Source organism: Microtus ochrogaster, chromosome 8 (assembly GCF_000317375.1).
Source record: "Microtus ochrogaster isolate Prairie Vole_2 chromosome 8, MicOch1.0, whole genome shotgun sequence".
NCBI classification, from domain to species: Eukaryota; Metazoa; Chordata; class Mammalia; order Rodentia; family Cricetidae; genus Microtus; species Microtus ochrogaster.
In genome coordinates this window covers 21,496,447-21,515,774 of record NC_022015.1, presented here as the reverse complement: position 1 = coordinate 21,515,774, position 19,328 = coordinate 21,496,447, and the positions used below count along the sequence as shown (strand labels likewise).

The following is a 19,328-nucleotide window of genomic DNA, read 5'->3' as shown; positions in this document are numbered from 1 at the left end:
CTAGCTCTGTAGACCAGGCTGGTCTCGAACTCATAGAGATCCACCTGCCTCTGCCTCCCGAGTGCTGGGATTAAAGGCGTGCGCCACCATCGCCCAGCCTGTGGCAATATTTTTTGGAGGAAACAAAAGCCCTTCCTTTCCTGTGGGTCAGTTCCGAGCCAGCTTCCTTCTCTCACTCGGCTTTTCTCTGCATTCTGAGCTGTATTCATGTATTTCCTAGGAATCATCACTTCCTTTGTAGACTTGTTATTTGTCCTATGTTCTTACTGACTCTAGACTTCTCCTGAAATAGGATTTTCCTGTTTGTGACATAACTTCTTCTTCAAAGACGTTTTCTCTCTGCCACGACCCTTCGTCAACTGACTCTGGAGTGTTCGGGGTGTATATTGTGGGAGATAAAAGTCAAGGCATGGTTCCAACCCTCGGAAAGCTTAGCGGACAGGAGGAGATGTGTTTGGGCACAAAGAATGCTATTTGTCAGTACAAGCAACAGAAGCCACACTGACCAGTTCCTACCTATCAGTCTGGTATGAAGAGTTAGCACTGTTGCTTGATCGTGACCCTGCTTCATGGCATAGCTTTTTTTTTTAATATTTATTTATTTATTTATTTATTTATTTATTTATTTATTATGTATACAATATTCTCTCTGATGTGTATGCCTCCCGGCCAGAAGAGGACACCAGACCCCATTACAGATGGTTGTGAGCCACCATGTGGTTACTGGGAATTGAACTCAGGACCTTTGGAAAAGCAGACAATGCTCTTAACTTCTGAGCCATCTCTCCAGCCCTTCTTAGTATGTCTTGAACATCTTCCCGTCTTAGGGAATTTATTTCGGCATTCTGAATGTCCTGGTGTATATTGTTAGACAAATTTTTTATCCTGTCATATATCTTAAATTAGGTGACTAATCCAGAACTGTGTTGTCTGATACAGCAGCCACTTACTTAAATTAGTGAAAATTACACAAAATTAAAGGTTAAATTCCTTGTTGTTACTAACTACGTTTCAGATGCTTATTACCTTCTTGTGGGTAGAGACTGTAAGAGGCTGCAGAGTTGTAGAATCTTAGACTTATTTTTAACTGTGTCTGTGTGCTAGTGTGTGGATCTGTGCCTGTGAGTGGAGTTGCCCCTAGAAGCCAAAGGTATTGGAACCCCTCCCCCCACATGCGAAACAAACTGGAGTTCCAGGCTGTTGTGGGCTCCCAACATGAGTGTTTGGGAACCAAATCAGGTCCTCTGAAAGAGCAGGTCTCCATCTTAACTCCAGAGCCATCTCCCTAGCCGCAAGCCTGTGCTCTTAGGTGGGATCTAGCTGTGGAGTCCGGGCTAGCCTTGAACTCACTGTGTAGCTCAGGCTGACCTTAGACTTCACCTGCCTCACCACCTAAATGCTGGTATTACAGGCACGTGCCTCCACACCCAGTTTCTGTCAGAATATTGTATCAGCTTTAATTATTAAATATTTCTTGTACCACCACACCCAGCTTCGGTCAGTTTGTGGTATCAGCTTTAGATTTACTAAATATCTCTTGACCCTGTCCAGAAATCTTCATCTTCAACACTGTTGTCATAGCCCAGGATCTGTGGTCCTCTGCGACAGCCTCCTTTCTTGTTTCTAGTATAGCTTCTCTGCTGTGCTGGAACCAGTGGCTGTCAGTCGCTTCTAGAGACTTTTCCCCCTTGAGTTTTAGTTTCTTTAGGTAGCCCCAGCCCCATCCTTCTGCTTCAGCCTCAGTGTGGAGGTTACAAGCATACCCCTCTACACCCAAACTTTCATTGAATGTGGTATATTATTACCTTAGTATGTGATCTGTTTACTTTTTTCTTCTCTGGTACTCACCACCTAACCCAGGCTGGTCTTGAGCCTTCCAACTTCTGGGATTCTAAGCATGTACCATCACTTCTGGCTTTTATCTAAATGTCTTCTGAGGTGTTTTTATATCTACTTGTATATTTCTCCAAGGATATATGTACAAGTATAGGTGCCCTTGGATAGCAGAAGTTACAGGCAGTTGTGAGTCTTTCTCTGTGGGTGCTAGGGAATGTTTTTTACTCTAGTTTTCCTCATTTTTCATTTATTTTCTTGGTTTTTTTTGAGTCAGTGTTTGTGGCGCTCAGATTGGCCTCCAGCTCACTCTGACCAATGATGTTTCTGGCCTCCATGTGCTGGGAGACATGTATCACCATGTCTGACCACTCTTCCCCTGTAGTAATAATTTGGATTATTAATCATTCATTTACTTTGAGACCAGATCTTGTCAGACTGGCATCCAACTCCTTCAGCTTCTAAGTAGCTGGGACTAAAGGCATGTGCCACCTCTCCTATCCATAGGGAGGGAGGGGGGAAGACTGTGTGCACACACATGCATGTGAAGACCAGAATACAGCTTTTGGGGATTAGTTCTTTCTGTCCCGTGTGGTTCCAGTGTTTGGACTTAGGTCATCAGGCTTGACAGCGAGCGTTCGAGCGGTCTTGTCCACGGAGCCATCTCACTGGCCACATGACCGCTTCATTTCATGCTGCTTACAACTGCCTCCTCTCAAGGGAGGTGTTGGCTTAGTTTGGTGTCTTGGTTGAATCTGATGTTCAAAGCTGACAAGCCTGTAAAGGATGGGAAGTTTGAGTGTCTGATCACTGGTCTTTTCAAGTATTCTAAGCAGTGATGAGATCCAGTGAGATCCAGTCTGATTTTGTCTTCACCGTGAACCCAGGCGGTTCACAGTCAGTGTCTGAGCCCAGCTTGGAGCGCCTCTCTCTACCACTCTGCTCTCGGTAGGTACTAAACACTAATTATGGTAAGGCTAGAGCCCCAAGACTGTGGGAAGGGGCCTGGGTGTTTTGAGGAACTGAGCAGAGTCAAGTCCTAGGTTTAGGAAGAGGACGTTCAGGCAGCTCTCTCAAGGACACTCAGTTTTGTGTTTTAACTTGCTGTTTTTCTTCTCCATAGCCCACAGATTCACTTGTTCTCAGCTCCAGCCCACACCTACCTTTGTCCCCAATTCTAGATTTTCTCTCTTCTTGGCCCAGCATAGAGTCGACTGTTACCTCATGATTACTGACAACTCTGATGGCTGTAAGAGTTCGTGGGATAGTCACGTCTCAGAGAGTCTCAGAGGAGTGAATTGAGCAACCATGGCAAAATGCATATTTAAGTTCTAATAAAATCATGTGCTTAAAAGGCCAATACATACCTGTTAAGTAAGTTCTGTTCTGTTGAGTGAAACTCCTTTTATCATTTGATTTTTTTTTTTTTTTAAACAGGGTTTTGCTTACTATGTAGACCAGGCAGTCCTCACAAGAGATTTATATACTTGCTTCTGCCTACCAAGTGCTGGGATTAAAGATTTGTAGTACCAAGCCCGACCCAGATTGAGCTGGAAACTTTCAACTGTTCTTGCTTTCTAGTGTTTTGAGGGTGGCAAAACATTTTTATTCAGATATAATTCACATAAAATTTGCAATTTAGGCGTATATGTTTGACCTGGTGATATAAGGCCTGTCTGGGCAACCAATGAAAATCTGTCTCAAGATAAAAAACCTGAGGCTATAGCTGAGTGTTATTGGTATTATGTGGAGCCTTAGGTTTAATAACTACTAAATTATATAAATAGGGGTGGTTTATGGGCACAGGAGTGCCACAGTACATGTGGACATGTGTAGAGGTCAGAGGACAACTTGTAGGAGTTGCTTCTTTTCCTTCTACTGTCTGGGTTCCAGTGATCAGACTCAGGTCATCGGGCTTGGCAGTAAGCAACCTAAACCACTAAGCCATCACTAGCATTTTTTGTTTGTTTGTTTGGGTGTAACAGACTTTCTTTAGGGACCATCAACCAGCTCCCAGATTATGACACGGAGACTTACTAGCTGTGAATATTTGGCCTTAGCTTAGGCTCACTTTTTGCAAGCTCTTTTTTTTATTTTTTTATTTATTGTGTATACAATATTCTGTCTGTGTGTATGTCTGCAGGCCAGAAGAGGGCACCAGACCTCATTACAGATGGTTGTGAGCCACCATGTGGTTGCTGGGATTGAACTCAGGACCTTTGGAAGAACAGGCAATGCTCTTAACCACTGAGCCATCTCTCCAGCCCCTTTTTACAAGCTCTTATAATTCAATCCCTTTCTCTTTATCTATGTTTTGCCTCAGGGCTTTTTACCTTTCTTTCCTTTTGTATATCTTACTTTCACTGCTTCTTTTTTCTTGTGCAGCTTTGGTACCTGCCCTGGAACTAACTCTTGTGGACCAGACTGGCCTTGAACTCACAGAAATCTGCCTCCCGAATGCTGGGATTAAAGGCGGGCACCACCACCTGTGGGTTCACTGCTTCCCACGTCTGGCTGGCGACTGCCTGGCTTATGGCCCTGGGCGGGTGCCTTTCTTTCTCATTCTCTCTGCCTGCCAGCCCCACCTATCCTCTCCTGCCTACCTATCGGTCGTTCATCTTTTTATTAGATCAGTTAGGTGCCTTAGGCAGGCAAAGTGGACAAATGCCTAGTTAAAATAGTATTCCACAACATTTGGCTTTTTTTTTTTTTTTTTTTTTTTTGGTTTTTCGAGACAGGGTTTCTCTGTGGCTTTGGAGCCTGTCCTGGAACTAGCTCTGTAGACCAGGCTGGTCTCGAACTCCCAGAGATCCTCCTGCCTCTGCCTCCCAAGTGCTGGGATTAAAGGCGTGCGCCACCACTGCTCAGCTTGGCTTTTGTTTTTTGTTTTGTTGTTGTTGTTTTGTTATTTTGGTGGGTTTTTTTGTGTTTGTTTATTATATCTATATAATTTTTAAAAACATTTTTATATACAAGTCTTTATGAATTAATGTATACAATATAGACAAATATACACTGATGTATATAGGCTTTGGTTTCTGACCTTTTTTGCTTGTTTGTTTTAAATATTTTTTAAATTTATTTATTTATTTTGGTTTTCAATTTTTCAAGACAGGGTTCCTCTGTGTAGCTTTGGAGTCTGTCCTGGAACTTACTCTATAGACCAAGCTGGCCTTGAACTCACAGCTTTCACCTGCCTCTGCCTCCTGAGGGCTGGGATTAAAGGAGTGCACCACCACTGTCCAGATTTTTTAAGCACTTGCTAGTCTCACAGAGCACCCAGTCTTCCTTACTCCCTCCCTCCTTCCTTCCTTTTAACATGTAAGCCTGCCTGTCAGAGAGGGCACCAGATCTCATTATAGATATTTGTGAGCAGCCATTTGGTTGCTGGGAATTGAACACAGGACACCTGGGTGAGCAACCAGTGCTCTTAACCCCTGAGCCATCTTCCCAGCCTGTTTTTTTTTTTTTTTTTGGTATTTTTATAATGTTGTACAACCAGCACCACTGTCATTTCCATCATCCCAAAAGAATCGCACACTCACACACACACACAGCCAAACACACCTCCATTGCTTTAGCAGCTACCATCCTAAACATATCTGGACACTTTTTATTTAAGTAGAGTCATAACATGTAGTCTTAGGGGCTGCTTTCTTTCATTTAGAATATTTTCAGGTTTTATCTGTGTTTCAGCATGCATTTCTTTTTGTGACTGAAAATAATTTCCCTCTGTATGTGATTGTAAACTATTTTGTTTAGGTACTGGTGACTAGATGCTCTTCCAGAGGGCCCAAGTTGGATTCGCGGCACTCGTGTGGCAGTTCACACCTGTCTGTAACCCCAGTTCCAGGGGCTGAGATGCTTTCTTTTGTGCTCCACGACACCAGGCATATGCGTGGTACAGAAACATGGATGTGGGCAAAACACTCACTTACAAATTAAGGAATAATTTTAAAGATTTTTGTTTATTCATTCACTCCTTAATGGTCTCTGAATCGATTTCTGCCTTGAGTTTCTGACCTGACTTCCTGGATGATGGAGTGCCATCAGTAAGATGAATTAAACCTTTTCCTCTTCAAGTTACTTTTGTTCCTGTGTTTATCATAGCAATAGAAACACTAAGACACATCCATTCTGATGTCTCCAGATCTTTTCTTACTGCTTAATTTCTTGTTTGTTATAGTCATTTGGGTAGGAGTAAAGGTATATGCTGCTGAGTTTTTTTCCCTCTAAATATGGAACACTTAACAAATTTGAATGTCATCCTTGTACATGGGCCATGCTAATCTCTGTATTGTTCCAATTTTAGTATATGTGCTGCTGAAGTGAACATGCTGTTGGGATTTTTATTTTAAAAATAATTTTTTATTTTTTTGAGAAAATAAATCTCTCTAATAATAAACAATACCTTATGTGTGTATATTGGCATTTTGGTATACTCTCTGAAGACGTATCTGTTGAAAATCTGGGTGTGGTCTCATGCCTGTAATCTCAGCACCTGGAATAAAGTTTGGTTTGCTGCAGGTCTGTCTGAGGTCAGCCTGAGCTACATAACAGTGCATTCTAGACCATCTGTTTAAGTCCTTTGCAGCCAATGAGTAGGTGAGGCAGTATTTCGTGGTATTCCAAGCTGGCGGTGTGCATGCTAGACAACCACTCTACCAACTGAGCTGGTTCCAGCCTCTTCCTTCTTACTTTTTAAAACCAGGTCTCATGTATTTCAGGCCAGTGTTAGGCTCACTATGTAGGCAAAATTTGTAAATTTTCCTTTTTCTTGTTGAATTGTGGGATTTTGTTTCCTTCTCTGTAGTTCACAAGCAAAGCCAGGAATTGAACTCAGGTCTTTTTGCTTGATACAGAGAATTTTCTCCCCCTTAGCAATCCTGGCTATGAGTTTTTGTTTTGTTTTTAGTTTTTCGAGACAGGATTTCGCTGTAGTTTTAGAACCTGTCCTGGAACTAGCTCTTGTAGACCAGGCTGGCCTTGAACTCAGAGATCCGCCTGCCTCTGCCTCTGAGTGCTGGGATTAAAGGCGTGCACCACCACTGCCCGGCTTCCCACTGTGAGTTTTTAATTTTGATAAAGTCTAACTTATCTTCCTTTTGGTTGCTCATATTTTGGCGTGTCCATATATTTGCCCATCGCCCCCTTTTTTTAATAGTGAGTGAGTCAGGGGGTCTAAAGTCATTCTTTTACTGATAGCTGTCCAGTTTTCCCAGTCTTATTTGTTGGTGAGACTTTTCCTTATTACAGTTTTGGCACCTTTATTGAAATATCAGTTGGTCCCACCTGGGTGGCTTTATTTCGAACTCCATTTCTACTCTGTGGTCTCTATGATCTTCCTCCTTGCCAGTTCTTCTTGACTGCTATGGCTTTGTGCTGTTTTGTTGTTGAGGAGTGGTGTCTGTGTTTATCTGAACATACACGTCCAGTAGACACCAGAGGATGGCATTGGACATCCTGCTCTATCATTCTCCATTTTATTCTCTTGAAGCAGGGTCTTTTACCAGACCCAAAGCTTCCAGCTTTGGCTGTAGGGGCTGACTCTCCAGTTCCTGACCCTACCTGTCTCCACTCCCCGTGTTAGGGTTGTAGGCTCCCATGGCCATGCCCAACTTTTTTGTGTGTGCTTGTGATTTGAATTCAGGTCTTAGCCTGTGTCAGCAAAACCCCCTTCTCAAAAAATGATACCCGTTATCCTCTGGGTTCATACACATATAACCTGGAATCCCAGCCCTCAAGATGGAAGCAATAAGAATGCTAATTTCAAGGCCAGCCTGGGCAGCACAGTGAGACTCTAAATAAAAAGGCTGGAAGAGAGAGGGTGGAGATTGAGGACTACAGCTTAGTGGAGCATATGATCACCATGTTTGAGACCCTGGATTCCATCTCTGGCATTCTGGGGGAGGGGCGGCTAAGCCTTTGCTGTTATTGCTTATAACCATTATTCTAACCAGTACTTGATTTTACAGCCATTTACGACTGCTTCCATCCATTCTAGTTTTTGTTACTTGTATATGATTTTGAGGAATTTATTTAGAGCTGTTTTAAGTTCACAGGAGATAAGAAAGGTAGAAGATTTCTGTGGAAGACCTCCCCTTCCCCCAAATGATAACATTTCCAAAGAGAAGTGTATTTGTCACAGTGGAGAAATTCTCATTGGGCCAAGGAAATGGCCCACTGTGCTAACTGAATGGCTTGAATTCAATCCCTGGAACCCAGTCTAAAGGTGGAAGGACAGAATGAATTCTAGAGCTGTCCTCTGGACCCAGATTAGATTCCCAGTAACCACATACATAGTAACTGTGACTCCAGTTCCATAAACTCTAATACCCTCTTCTGACCTCTGCCAGCCCTCACAGTACTACACATACACATAAAATAAAATGAATAGTTATTTAAAAACTTGTCCTGTGATCTCTGCACACAAGGCCCTGCCCCAAATATATGTATATAAAGCCTCCGTTAACATGGTGCCCTCCAAAGTCCACAGTTTCTCTGCATTGCTGGGGTAGAGTGGTAGGAATGCATTTGCTGAGTGCCAGACTCCAGGCTGTCTGCTGTAGCGGCTGCAGCAGTGAATGAAAACTGCTGCTCTTCACAGCTCCGGCTGCCAAGGCAAAGCATTCTTTGCTGACCTGCATCCCAGGACTTGTTCTTTTTACAGAACAGCTTGGACACTTTCTCATCTGCATGTAATGTGGTTGGTGTTCTGTATAATCACTATAGTGCTTACTCTCAATCTGTGTGTGTGTGTGTGTGCGCACACACGTACGCACGAAAGTGCACGCACATGCATGGATACATGTCTCTTTTTTTTGACAGTTTCCATCATAGAACAGAAAAGTAGTATGTCTGTCTTATCCTTATTTTCTTTTGTGGAGTGTGTCTTTAGTGTTTTATTTGAACAGTTTTAGCCAATTTTTTGTCTATCTAGGTTTTCTTTTGTGTGATACTTTGAGTTTTATAATGTTACAGTCTTTTTGTTTAGTTCTGTGATCTATTTTGAAATTTAGGCCCAAACTGTAAATCTGTTACAAAACAAATTTTTTGCAGGGATGCTCATTTGTTCCAACATCATTTCTTACAGTGCTTTCTCCTTTGTATATTGCTTCTTTGAAAGTTGAGTTGGCCACAGTGAGGGTGTAAACCTGTAGGTTATTTATTTTGTTTCATTGGGCTGTCCTTTTGGCAGCACTATACTTGGGCTTTTTTTTTCCATTTTTTTTTCTTTTTGGGACTAGTTGTCCCGTAAGGCAAGCTTGCCTTGAACTTGTTAATAGCCAAGAATGACCTTGAACTTGATCCTCTTGTCTCTGCCTAGTGCTTCAATTAAAGGTGTTCATCACCACCACTCAGTATATTTTAATAAAATTTTGTGTGTGTGTGTGTGTGTGTGCACGTGCGTGCGTGTGCGTGCGTGCGTGGTTTTTCGAGCCGGGTTTTTCTGTAGCTTTGGAGCCTGTCCTGGAACTAGTTCTTGTAGACCAGGCCGGCCCCGAACTCAAGAGGTTTACCTGCCTGCCTCCCGAGTGCTCGAGTGCTGGGATTAAAGGTGTGTGCCACCACCGCCCGGCATTGTAATAAAATAAAATTTAAAAATAGAAAAAGTCAAATGTGCTGGTGAACAATTTTTATTTTTTTTTTTTTTTTGGTTTTTCGAGACAGGGTTTTAACCCCAGCATCTGGGAAGCAGAGACAGGTGGATCTCCGAGTTTAAGGCCAGCCTGGTCTATAGAGCGAGTTACAAGCCCACCAGGACTATACACTGAGATTCTTTCTTTTTAAAATGAAAAGAAAAAAGGGAATGGTCTTTTGGCCAGCAAGCTGGCTCAGTGGATAAAGGTGCTGGCTGCCATCCCTGATGACCTGAGTTCAATTCCTGGGGCCCACTTAGTAGGAGAGAATTGACCCTTGAAAGTTGTCCTCTGAACACACACACTCACTCACTCATTCACCCACTCATTCACCCACTCACTTACTCACCACGGCAGGGTTTCTCTGTGCAACAGCCCTGACTGTCCTGGAACTCACTCTGTAGACTAGGCTGGCCCAGAACTCACTTGGCTCCCTCTGCCTTTGGAGGGTAAAGGTGTGTGTCGCCCGGGAGCCCTTTAAAATAGTTTTCAAAGCTGACTTAGATGAGAATGAGAGACAGCTTCACGGTGGGTCTGTTCACCAAGAAGATATGACCATATGTGCACCATCAGCAAAGCTTCAGAGCTCACGCAGATGCCGCCGAGCTGATGGGTGTGGAAACGCAGCCACAGCTGAAGAGTTTGCTGCTGCTTATAGTAGCTGGCAAATTCGTAGAGCTCCTGAAGGTCTGAGAGTGCCCATCAACCAAGCAGCTCATTTAGTGTGTTCACCTCCCAGTCCCAGAACAGGCACTGTCCAAGTGTGACTTTGGCCAAGATAAATCATTCTGAGTTATGAAGGGAAATCTGCAGGAAGAGGGTTGGAAATCAGAAAGATGTCAGATTTGTAAAACAAAGTCAACAGATCAAAAAGAAGTCTCTATGAAACCTAAAATTATTTTCAGCCAAACAAAAATGGAAACATGAGAACGTTTTCTAAGCACAACCAGAGACATTGCTGTATGTGTTTTTAAAAAGAAACTTCAACATTTAATCCCAGCACCTGGGAGGCAGAGGCAGGTCGATCTCGAACTCACAAGGACACACCTGCCTCTGCCTCCTGGGTGCTGGGATTAAAGGTGTGCGCCACCACCCGGCCCCTTTCTGAGTTTTTGAGTCTGGCTACGAGACTGGGAAACACTCAGTTGGGAAAATGTTTGGCTCACAAGCATGATGATCTGAGTTCAATCCCAGAGCTCCCGTATAAAAGCAGGGTTTAGAGTGCATGTCCTTAGTTTCTACACTGGGGAGATGAAGTGGAGCGAGGCAAATCTCTGTGGTTTGCTGGCTAGCCAGCCTAACTACTTGGCAAGTTTCAGGCCAGTGAGAGACCCTATCCAAAAAATAGTGGATAGTGCCTGCTTGACAAATAATACTCTGGGTTGTCATTTGTCCCTTACACATATGTGCACATATGTGCATACACACATGAATGCACAAGCACATCGCCCGTCCCATAAGAGTCTGCCCACGTTAAAATGGCTTGGGCCTCTTCAGCCTTTAAAACCAACAAATTGTGCCATTTTGCTATCATTCTGACTTTTTGACACAGGTTATAACTGTAGTCTGGGCTGGACTGGAACTCACCACCTCCTCCACCTGATACCTAACTAGTTTGTCACACATTCCTCTTCAGTTGCCCTCCTTGATAATTTCTGTTTCAGGGTTGCTGGGTTTGGACTTCAGATATGGGGAGTAAGCACTGCCAGGGCATTCTGTGTACCATAGTCACAAACAATCCAACCTACTTTCCCTCCCCTCCAGCGTCTCACTAGTCTCCACTGTGCTGTCTGTCTTTAGGAATTGGCCTGGTCTAGTTCCCATGTTAAGTGGAACCATCCTGTTTGTCTGCTTAAATCTCCCTTTAGCAAAATGTTTTTAGGATCTATCTCTGTTACCTACTATCCTTCCTTCCCTCCCTCCCTCCTTCCTTCCCTCCCTCCCTCCCTCCTTCCTTTCTTCCTTTCTTCCTTCACAAAGGAACACAGGGTAATCCAATGAATAAAGGATTTTTTTGAGATAGGGTTTCTCTATATAGCTTTGATTGTCTAAAAACTTGCTTTTTAGACCAGGTTGGCCTTGAACTCATAGAGATCCGCCTACTTTCTTTGGACTGCCAACTCCCAAATAATGACAGAGACTTTTTATTAATTATGAAAGCTTGGCCTTAAAATATGCTTGTTCACAGCTAGCTCTTAAAACTTAAATTAGGCCATTTATATTAATCTATGTTCTTCCACATGGCTCAGTACTTACATCCAGCTTCTCTGCATCTAGTTGGCAAATCTCCACACCCCCTACCAGATTTCTTTCTCGGGTTCCTATCTGTCCCCGGAAGTCCTGTTTATCCACTCCTGCCTAGCTATGACCTTTCTGCTCTGGCTCGTTTTTTTTTTTTTTTTTCCGAGACAGGGTTTCTCTGTAGCTTTGGAGCCTGTCCTGGAACTCCCTTTGTAGACCAGGCTGGCCTCGAACTCACAGAGATCCGCTTGCCTCTGCCTCCTGAGTGCTGGGATTAAAGGCGTGCGCCACCACCGCCCGGCTCTGGCTCGTTATGAAACCAGTCAGAAGGTACCTTCAGCAGGTGAGGAAGGGCAGAAACACATCTGCACATCATGTACAAAAAGATTATCCCAGCAGCCTACCTCCCTCCTCCTGAGTGCTGGGATTAAAGGCATGTGCCCACCAGGTGTAAGGATATTCTTTTTTTTTTTTTTAAATTTTATCTGGTCTTTTGGCTTTATTTATTTATTTATTATGTATACAATATTCTGTCTGTGTATGCCTGCAGGCTCCATTACAGATGGTTCTAAGCCACCATGTGGTTGCTGGGAATTGAACTCAGGACCTTTGGAAGAACAGGCAATGCTCTAACCTCTGAGCCATCTCTCCAGCCCCGTAAGGATATTCTTTGAAGCAAAACTGAAACTATACGCAAAAATAGAAATCTCAACCTAAACCTCATACTTTACATAGAAATTAACTCAGTTGGTCATAGATCTAAGAACAAAACCTGGAGTAGGACACCCAGGTTGTTTTGTTCTTCATTTCTAATTGAATCGCACGTGTGTGTAAATGGTGGTGCACGTGTGTGTAAATGGTGGTGCACGTGTGGAGGTCACTCCTCTCCTTCCCTCATGTAGGTCCCAGGGATTGAGCTACGGTCCAAGTGTGGCCCAGTTAAGGGAAAAATGTTTGGAAACTGTGAAAGCAAGGTTTTTGTGTTTCTGACAGACTCAGCTCCATCACAATTAGAAACAAATTCCTCTTACTTGGCATCTATTTAGAGCAACCATGTGGTAAATAAAAAGGCTTGCCAGACATGTGCGCTAGGGGAGTTAGCTGTATCCTGTTGATAACTGTTTGGTCTTTTCACCACCTGTAAGCCGCTCCTGCAGATGGCTTACTCATTGTAAGAGCTGAAGATATACTGTTTGTGGAGTGGAGAACTGGCTGCCACTTTGGGTGATGAGCCTCTTATGTCTTTGGGACATTCCGCCTTTTAGCACTGCTAGAAGGATAGACCATCACTTACATGGCAGTACAATGGGTGTTGAAGGACAGAATTAAAATTTCAAGGTTTTTCTTTTTCCTGTTTTGTTTTTATTTCATTTGATATTGGCTCATGTAACTGAGACAGGCCTTATTTATACTCACTGTATAACTGAGGAACCCTGAACTCACTATATAACTGAGGAACCCTGAACTCCTGATTCTCCTGCTGCCACCTCCCAAATGTTGAGGTCCCAGCCGTGTCATTTACACCTTCATAGGCTTTCTCCCACTTTTCTAGTATTGGGAGTTAGACTGAGACCTTGTGTATTAGACAAGTACCCTGCCACTGACCTACATCCATAGCCCAGATTAAAGACCTTATTTGGCCTTATTTTTGATTCTAGAGTCAGACAACCCAACATAACTAGTATGGTGTGGTTACCGGTGTCAAAAGAAAAAAGTACAACTTTAGTTTATTGATCTTAATTTTTTTTCCGTTTATTAATTTATTAAAGATTTCTGTCTCTTCCCTGCCACCGCCTCCCATTTCCCTCCCCCTCCCCCAATCAAGTTCCCCTCCCTTGTCAGCCTGTAGAGCAATCAGGGCTCCCTGCCCTGTGGGAAGTCCCAGGACCACCCACTTCCATCCAGGTCTAGTAAGGTGAGCATCCAAACTGCCTAGGCTCCCACAAAGCCAGTACGTGCAGTAGGATGATCTTAATTTTTGTTTTGTTATGTTTAGAATTCTAGGATTGGGCAACACTTTATATTCCATTAGACAGTTAAGATTTCGATAGGCTGAGGAGAATTTGTTGAATTTTATAGGAAGCCTAAAGAAAGCAGAAACAGGGGAAATAGCTTGTTCATTTCCAAGGTATTTCCCTTGGCAGGTGGGCAGCAGGACTGGACAATTGAGAAACAACTGATTAGTGTTTGGAGGCGTAAGGCCACTGGTATAAAGAATACGATGAGGGGGCTGGAGAGACGGCTCAGTAGTTAAGAGCACTGGCTGCTCATAATAAATAAATCTTGGACAGGCTCCAAAGCCACAGAGAAACCCTGTCTCGAAAAACCAAAAAATAAATAAATAAATAAATAAATAAATAAATCTTTAAAGAGAAAAATGAATATGATGAGAGAAACTGAATGCCAGGTCGGTTCAAACTGGTTGGTTAGAGAATTTGCCTGTGCTTTTCTCCTGGCTTCTTGGAAGATCAGGCAAAAAGCTTAGTTTCCTGGTGTTTTGGTGACATAGAACTTTAGGTTTTAGCATGGTAATCGCATTTTATTTTAGTCATGCTTTCTGTGCATCTGCCTCCTCAAATGGTCGAGTGGTGGTGGTGCGGATCTTTAATCCCAGCCCTTGGGAGGCAGAGGCAGACCTTGAATTTATAGAGATCCACCTACCTTTACCTCCCAAGTGCTGGGATTAAAGACTGGCGTTCCCACCACCCAGCTCAAGGAAAGTATTAACTGACATTGCGACACACATGGTTGGTTGTATCAGGGCCTGCAGAGATGTCTCAGTGTTTAAGAGCACCTACTGCTCCTGCAGAGGATCCAGATTTAGTTCCCAGCTCTTACTTAAGTAACTCACAGCTGATTGTAATTCTATGTTAAGGAGATATGATGCCCTCTTATGGCCTCTTCAGGCACCTGTGCTCAAGTACATACCTACACACAGATACACAGAATTAAAAAGTAAATCTTTTTAAAAGTATTTAAAGTATTATTACAGCTGTTTAAACTTACAATAATATGAAGAAACACACTGAAATATTTAGAAGGCAAGTGTACACAATGCATACAACTTAAATGGGTTAGAAAAGACTTGTGATGATCAAACAGATGATAAGACGGAGCAAAGATAGGTGTTCTTTTTTTAATAATTTATTTAAATTTATTTTATGTGCATTGGTGTGAAGGTGTCAGATCCCCAGGAACTGGAGTTACAGACAGTTGTGAGCTGCCATGTGGATGCTGGAAATTGAACTCAGGTCCTCTGGAAGAGCAGTCAGTGCTCGTATCTGCTGAGCCATCTCTCCAGCCCCCGATATAGGTGTTCTTTATACTGTTTATTTAGGTTAAAAGCTTCAATTATTGCCAGATTCCCTTAGTTAGATCCTCAGAAACCAACTCTGGCAAATTGTTCTCTGGTCTCCTTGCATGTGTGCGTGCACATATACACACTAAGTAAGTAAGTGTGATTTAAAAATCTCACCGCTTTCCAGTTCAGAGTATATTACCATAAATAAAAGAGCTTGGCCTGAATGTTTGATCTACTGTAGCTTGTGCTGGTCCAGGTAAACCACATATTCCACAGGTGTTGGCTCTCAGTTGTTAGTGCTGGAGAGCCATGGGGCCAGCAGCCTGGGTTTGTGGTACCCAGCGTCCAGCAGGGAAGCTCCTTGAATGCCTGTGGCTGTCCCAGTTGCACTTGTATTAACTACTAAGTTTACATGGTATTAACTTGAACATAATCTTTTGGTCTTTGTTGTACTTTGATGATCATATTTCTCTTTCAGCCCAAAATGGAGTTAATCCCGATTGGGAGAAGAAAGTTATAGAATACTTCAAGGAAAAGCTGAAGGAAAATAATGCTCCTAAATGGGTGAGCTGGCTGGCTATAGTTTCTCTCAGCAGAATAGACCCCACTCCCACCCCAACGTGAGAAGTGGTTTAGTGAGTGCAGCTCCTGTCCTCAGTACATCCTCATTGCAAGGCTTTGCGCTGATGCTTGTGTTGTGCCTCTAGGTGGCAGTAAATGCCTGCTCCTTCCTGGTGAACTGTCTAGTAGCTGTCACCTATGTTCTGTTCCCTCCTAGAAGAATTGGCATGTGCTAATGTTCAGAGGACTCATAAGGTGCATGCCTTTCTGTTGATTGAAAGGATTCCGGAGTCCTTTGTAGGAGGTGATGTCTGTAATCTGGGGCCTTGGGAGACACAGAAGGATGACAAGTTTGGGGCTAGCCTCTGCTATTAGTGAGTTCCAGACCATTTGAGCTACAAAAAGTCTGTCTCAAAAGAAGGGAAAGAAGAGACAGAAAATAAAGAAGGCAGGCCTGGAAGGTACACATGCTATGCATGCTTTTGGAAGAAAAAGCATCCCGTTATGGACAAGTGTTATCACAGGAACAGGGCTAGATTTTGAATGTGTTTAACAGTTACAGATGACAACTTTGCTGACTTGCTTGTTTGTTTTCTCTGAAGGTACCATCATTGAATGAAGTTCCCCTTCATTATTTGAAGCCTAACAGCTTTGTCAAGTTTCGTTGCATGATTCAGGATATGTTTGACCCTGAGTTTTACATGGGCGTTTATGAGACAGTTAACCAGAACACAAAAGCTCGGGTATGTGTTGCTTTCTTCTTGAGATTTTCTGTTTATAATTTGTAATATTGTGTGTGTGTGTGTGTGTGTATGTGTGTGTGTATATATATGTATATATATATAATACTTTTTGTTTGTTTTGGTCATAGGTTCTTCATTTTGGAAAATACAGGGATATAGCAGAATGTGGGGTATGTATCTTTTATGTTATTTGAACTTTTTTTTAGCATGATTTTTTTTCACCTAAAAAGAGAATTCATTTTTCTTTGGTTGGTCTTTAATGTTGCTGTTTTGTGTGTGAATGAGTTCTTAAAAATCAGAACTTTTTTTTTTTTTTGTCTTTAAGAGTTTTCTGGGGGGCTAGAGAGATGGCTTAGAGGTTAAGAGCATTGCCTGCTCTTCCAAAGGTCCTGAGTTCAATTCCCAGCGACCACATGGTGGCTCACAACCATCTGTAATGAGGTCTGGTGCTCTCTTCTGGCCTTCAGGCATACACGCAGACAGAATATTTTATACATAATAAATAAATAAATAAATATTTTTTTAAAAAAGAGTTTTCTGACATAATTTTCTTATTTGTCTTTCAAAGATTTCTAGCAAGATTGTAAATGGTGAAATTTTCCCCCAATATTTGTGACTAAAAGCATGATGTATGATCATTTCTTTTTTTTTAAAGATTTATTTTTTTTTATACAGTATCCTGCCTGTAGGCCAGAAGAGGGCACCAGATCTCATTATAGATGGTTGTGAGCCACCCTGTGGTGCTGGGAACTGAACTCAGGACCTCAGGAAGAGTAGTCAGTGCTCTTAATGTTTCTTTAAACGAAAGGGAAAGATGAACTTAGACTTATTTGTAGACCAGGCTGACTTCAGATTCACATAGATCTGCCTGACTCTCCTTCCCGAGTGCTGGGATTAAAGGCGTGTGCCACCATGGCCCATTTATGTGCTTTTTTAAAAACCCTCTTTGTGTCTTATCTCAATTTCAAACTTGCTGTCACGAGGGACTGTTTTTCCACCTTAAGACTTTCTCTTTTTTAGCAGAACAAAGGCAGATTTATTAAGGAAAACTCACAGCTTTCTAAGATATTATTTAAATAGAGTACCTTCCTTGGGGAGTAAGGTCTGAATTTTAAATCCATTTCAGAGGTAACTATAATGAGTATTTACTAAGTTTTGCTGGCAGAGGCTGAATTGGATGTTTTCTATGGAGAGAGATTATTGAGCACTTTGTCATTTGGAGGCTCAGCATGCTGGGCATCAAACCCAGGGCATCATACACATTGAGCAAGGACTTTTGCCACTGAACTCATGCCTTGTCTGTAGAAGGATTTAATTTCATAACTGGAGTACTGTGTGTTATGGCTTTGATTGAGGAAGGCATTTTTTTGGCTGTTGTGTTTGAAAAAAGATTTCCCTTGGTTTTGTTTTTAAAATTGGTACCTTGAGGGCTGGTGAGGTGACTCAGTGGGTTAGAGCAGTTGCTTTCAAGCCTGATGGCCGAAGTTCAGGCTCTGAAACCCACATGGAGAACTCCTGCATGTTGTCCTCTCACTCCCGTGTGTAACCATGGCATACATGTGTCCCCTGCCCACATACGCAGTAAATGGTTGAATGAATGTACTAAAAGTGGACATTGGAAAGCTGGGTATGTAGTGACTTACTTCTGTAATCCCTGACCGTGGGAGGCTGATGCAGGAGAATTGCCAGATATTAGAGCCCAGCACTGTTATCATTTATAAAGCGGTGGGACCCCAGGCCTGTCCACCAGGAGCGTGACAAATAGATAGGTCATGCACAGAGAGCTTGGGTATAAAGTTTATTTAATGGGTTAGGAAGGGGAAAGGGGGGAGAGAAGAGAGAGTCAGAAGCTGCCTCTCCAGAAGAAGGGGGGGTGAGGGAGAGAGGAAGGGAGGAGTGTTAAAGAGAGGAAGTGGGAGATCCCATGGCCTTAGAGGAAGGGGGGGAGGGCTGGGAGTGAGTGGAGCTTGTCTCTTAAAGGGATAGGGTACCCAGGTGACAGACCAGGCCAGCAGACTACAACAAACAAAAGCTACAGAGTGACAGACCCCCCCACTCAAGAAAAGAAAGAAAGAAAGAAAGAAAGAAAGAAAGAAAGAAAGAAAGAAAATGAGGTAGTTTTGGAAGTATAGTGTGTTGTGTGTTAGCAGCATCTGCCTTTACACTCTTCCCGGTACTTGGGAGTCTGAGGCAGAAGACTACAAATTCATGCCAGCCAGACTTTGAAATTAATTGCTTGTTAATTACGTTAACTTGAGATAACATTTATTTTGATTTTATAATATGAAAATGCATATCTCTTAACAAAACTCTAAAAATGCTTTCTGTATATCACAGCCTCAACAGGAGCTTGACTTAAACTCTCCACGATCTACCACGGCAGAAAGACAGACCTTCTACTGTGTCCCAGTGCCTGGAGAATCTTCATGGGTCAAAGAGATATCCTTTATCTGAACCTTACTATTTGATGAGTGATTCTTAATTTTTTTCTTAATTTAAAGGGTCATAGTTCAGATTATAGATTTGTAATCCTTTTACCCTGGGTGACATTAGATAGGAAAAAAAAGTGTTTGTATACAATATATGTCCTTAATAAGACATAAATTTAAGTATTTATAACAGAGAAATGCCTAAATTCTGATACATCCCTATAGTGAAACACTATTAAAATAGGTTGTGATAGATTTATAGGTACTTAAATATTATGATAATAAGAGAAGGGTACAATTTCAAATTATAATGCATTCTAATTTTTTAAAGATTTATCTTAGTTTTTAAAGGTGTTTGTGTTTCTGAATGAGTTTATGTGCACTACACGCTCACAGGAGCCTGGGAGGAAGCTGAAAGAGAAACGCAATAGGTGTTCTTAACTGTTAACTCTGGCCCCTGGTTGGTTTTAACAGTACAGTGGCTTGTCTTCTATATAAACTGAGAAAAAAACTGCATCATCTATACTTGCGAACATATATATTCACTATCTGTTTCTCTTTGTTCTTTGTGTGAAATTAT

At 42.4% G+C, this 19,328-nt stretch overlaps 1 protein-coding gene and 1 non-coding gene across 3 annotated transcripts in view; one reads left to right on the top strand and one right to left on the bottom strand.

Annotated features, from left to right (window-relative positions):
- The window catches only part of Mcmbp (minichromosome maintenance complex binding protein), a 46,184-nt gene that overhangs the window by 2,968 nt on the left and 23,888 nt on the right, over positions 1-19,328 (top strand). For both annotated transcript variants that reach the window (XM_005351352.2, XM_005351351.2), the window contains exons 2-5: positions 15,494-15,579; positions 16,179-16,319; positions 16,448-16,489; positions 18,657-18,758. In XM_005351352.2, coding sequence (XP_005351409.1) covers positions 15,494-15,579; positions 16,179-16,319; positions 16,448-16,489; positions 18,657-18,758 — 371 coding nt within the window. The remainder of the gene's footprint in view (positions 1-15,493; positions 15,580-16,178; positions 16,320-16,447; positions 16,490-18,656; positions 18,759-19,328) is intronic.
- On the bottom strand, positions 6,066-6,167 carry LOC113456602. The gene has a single exon (XR_003377360.1). It is a non-coding gene; the product is annotated as a U6 spliceosomal RNA (small nuclear RNA).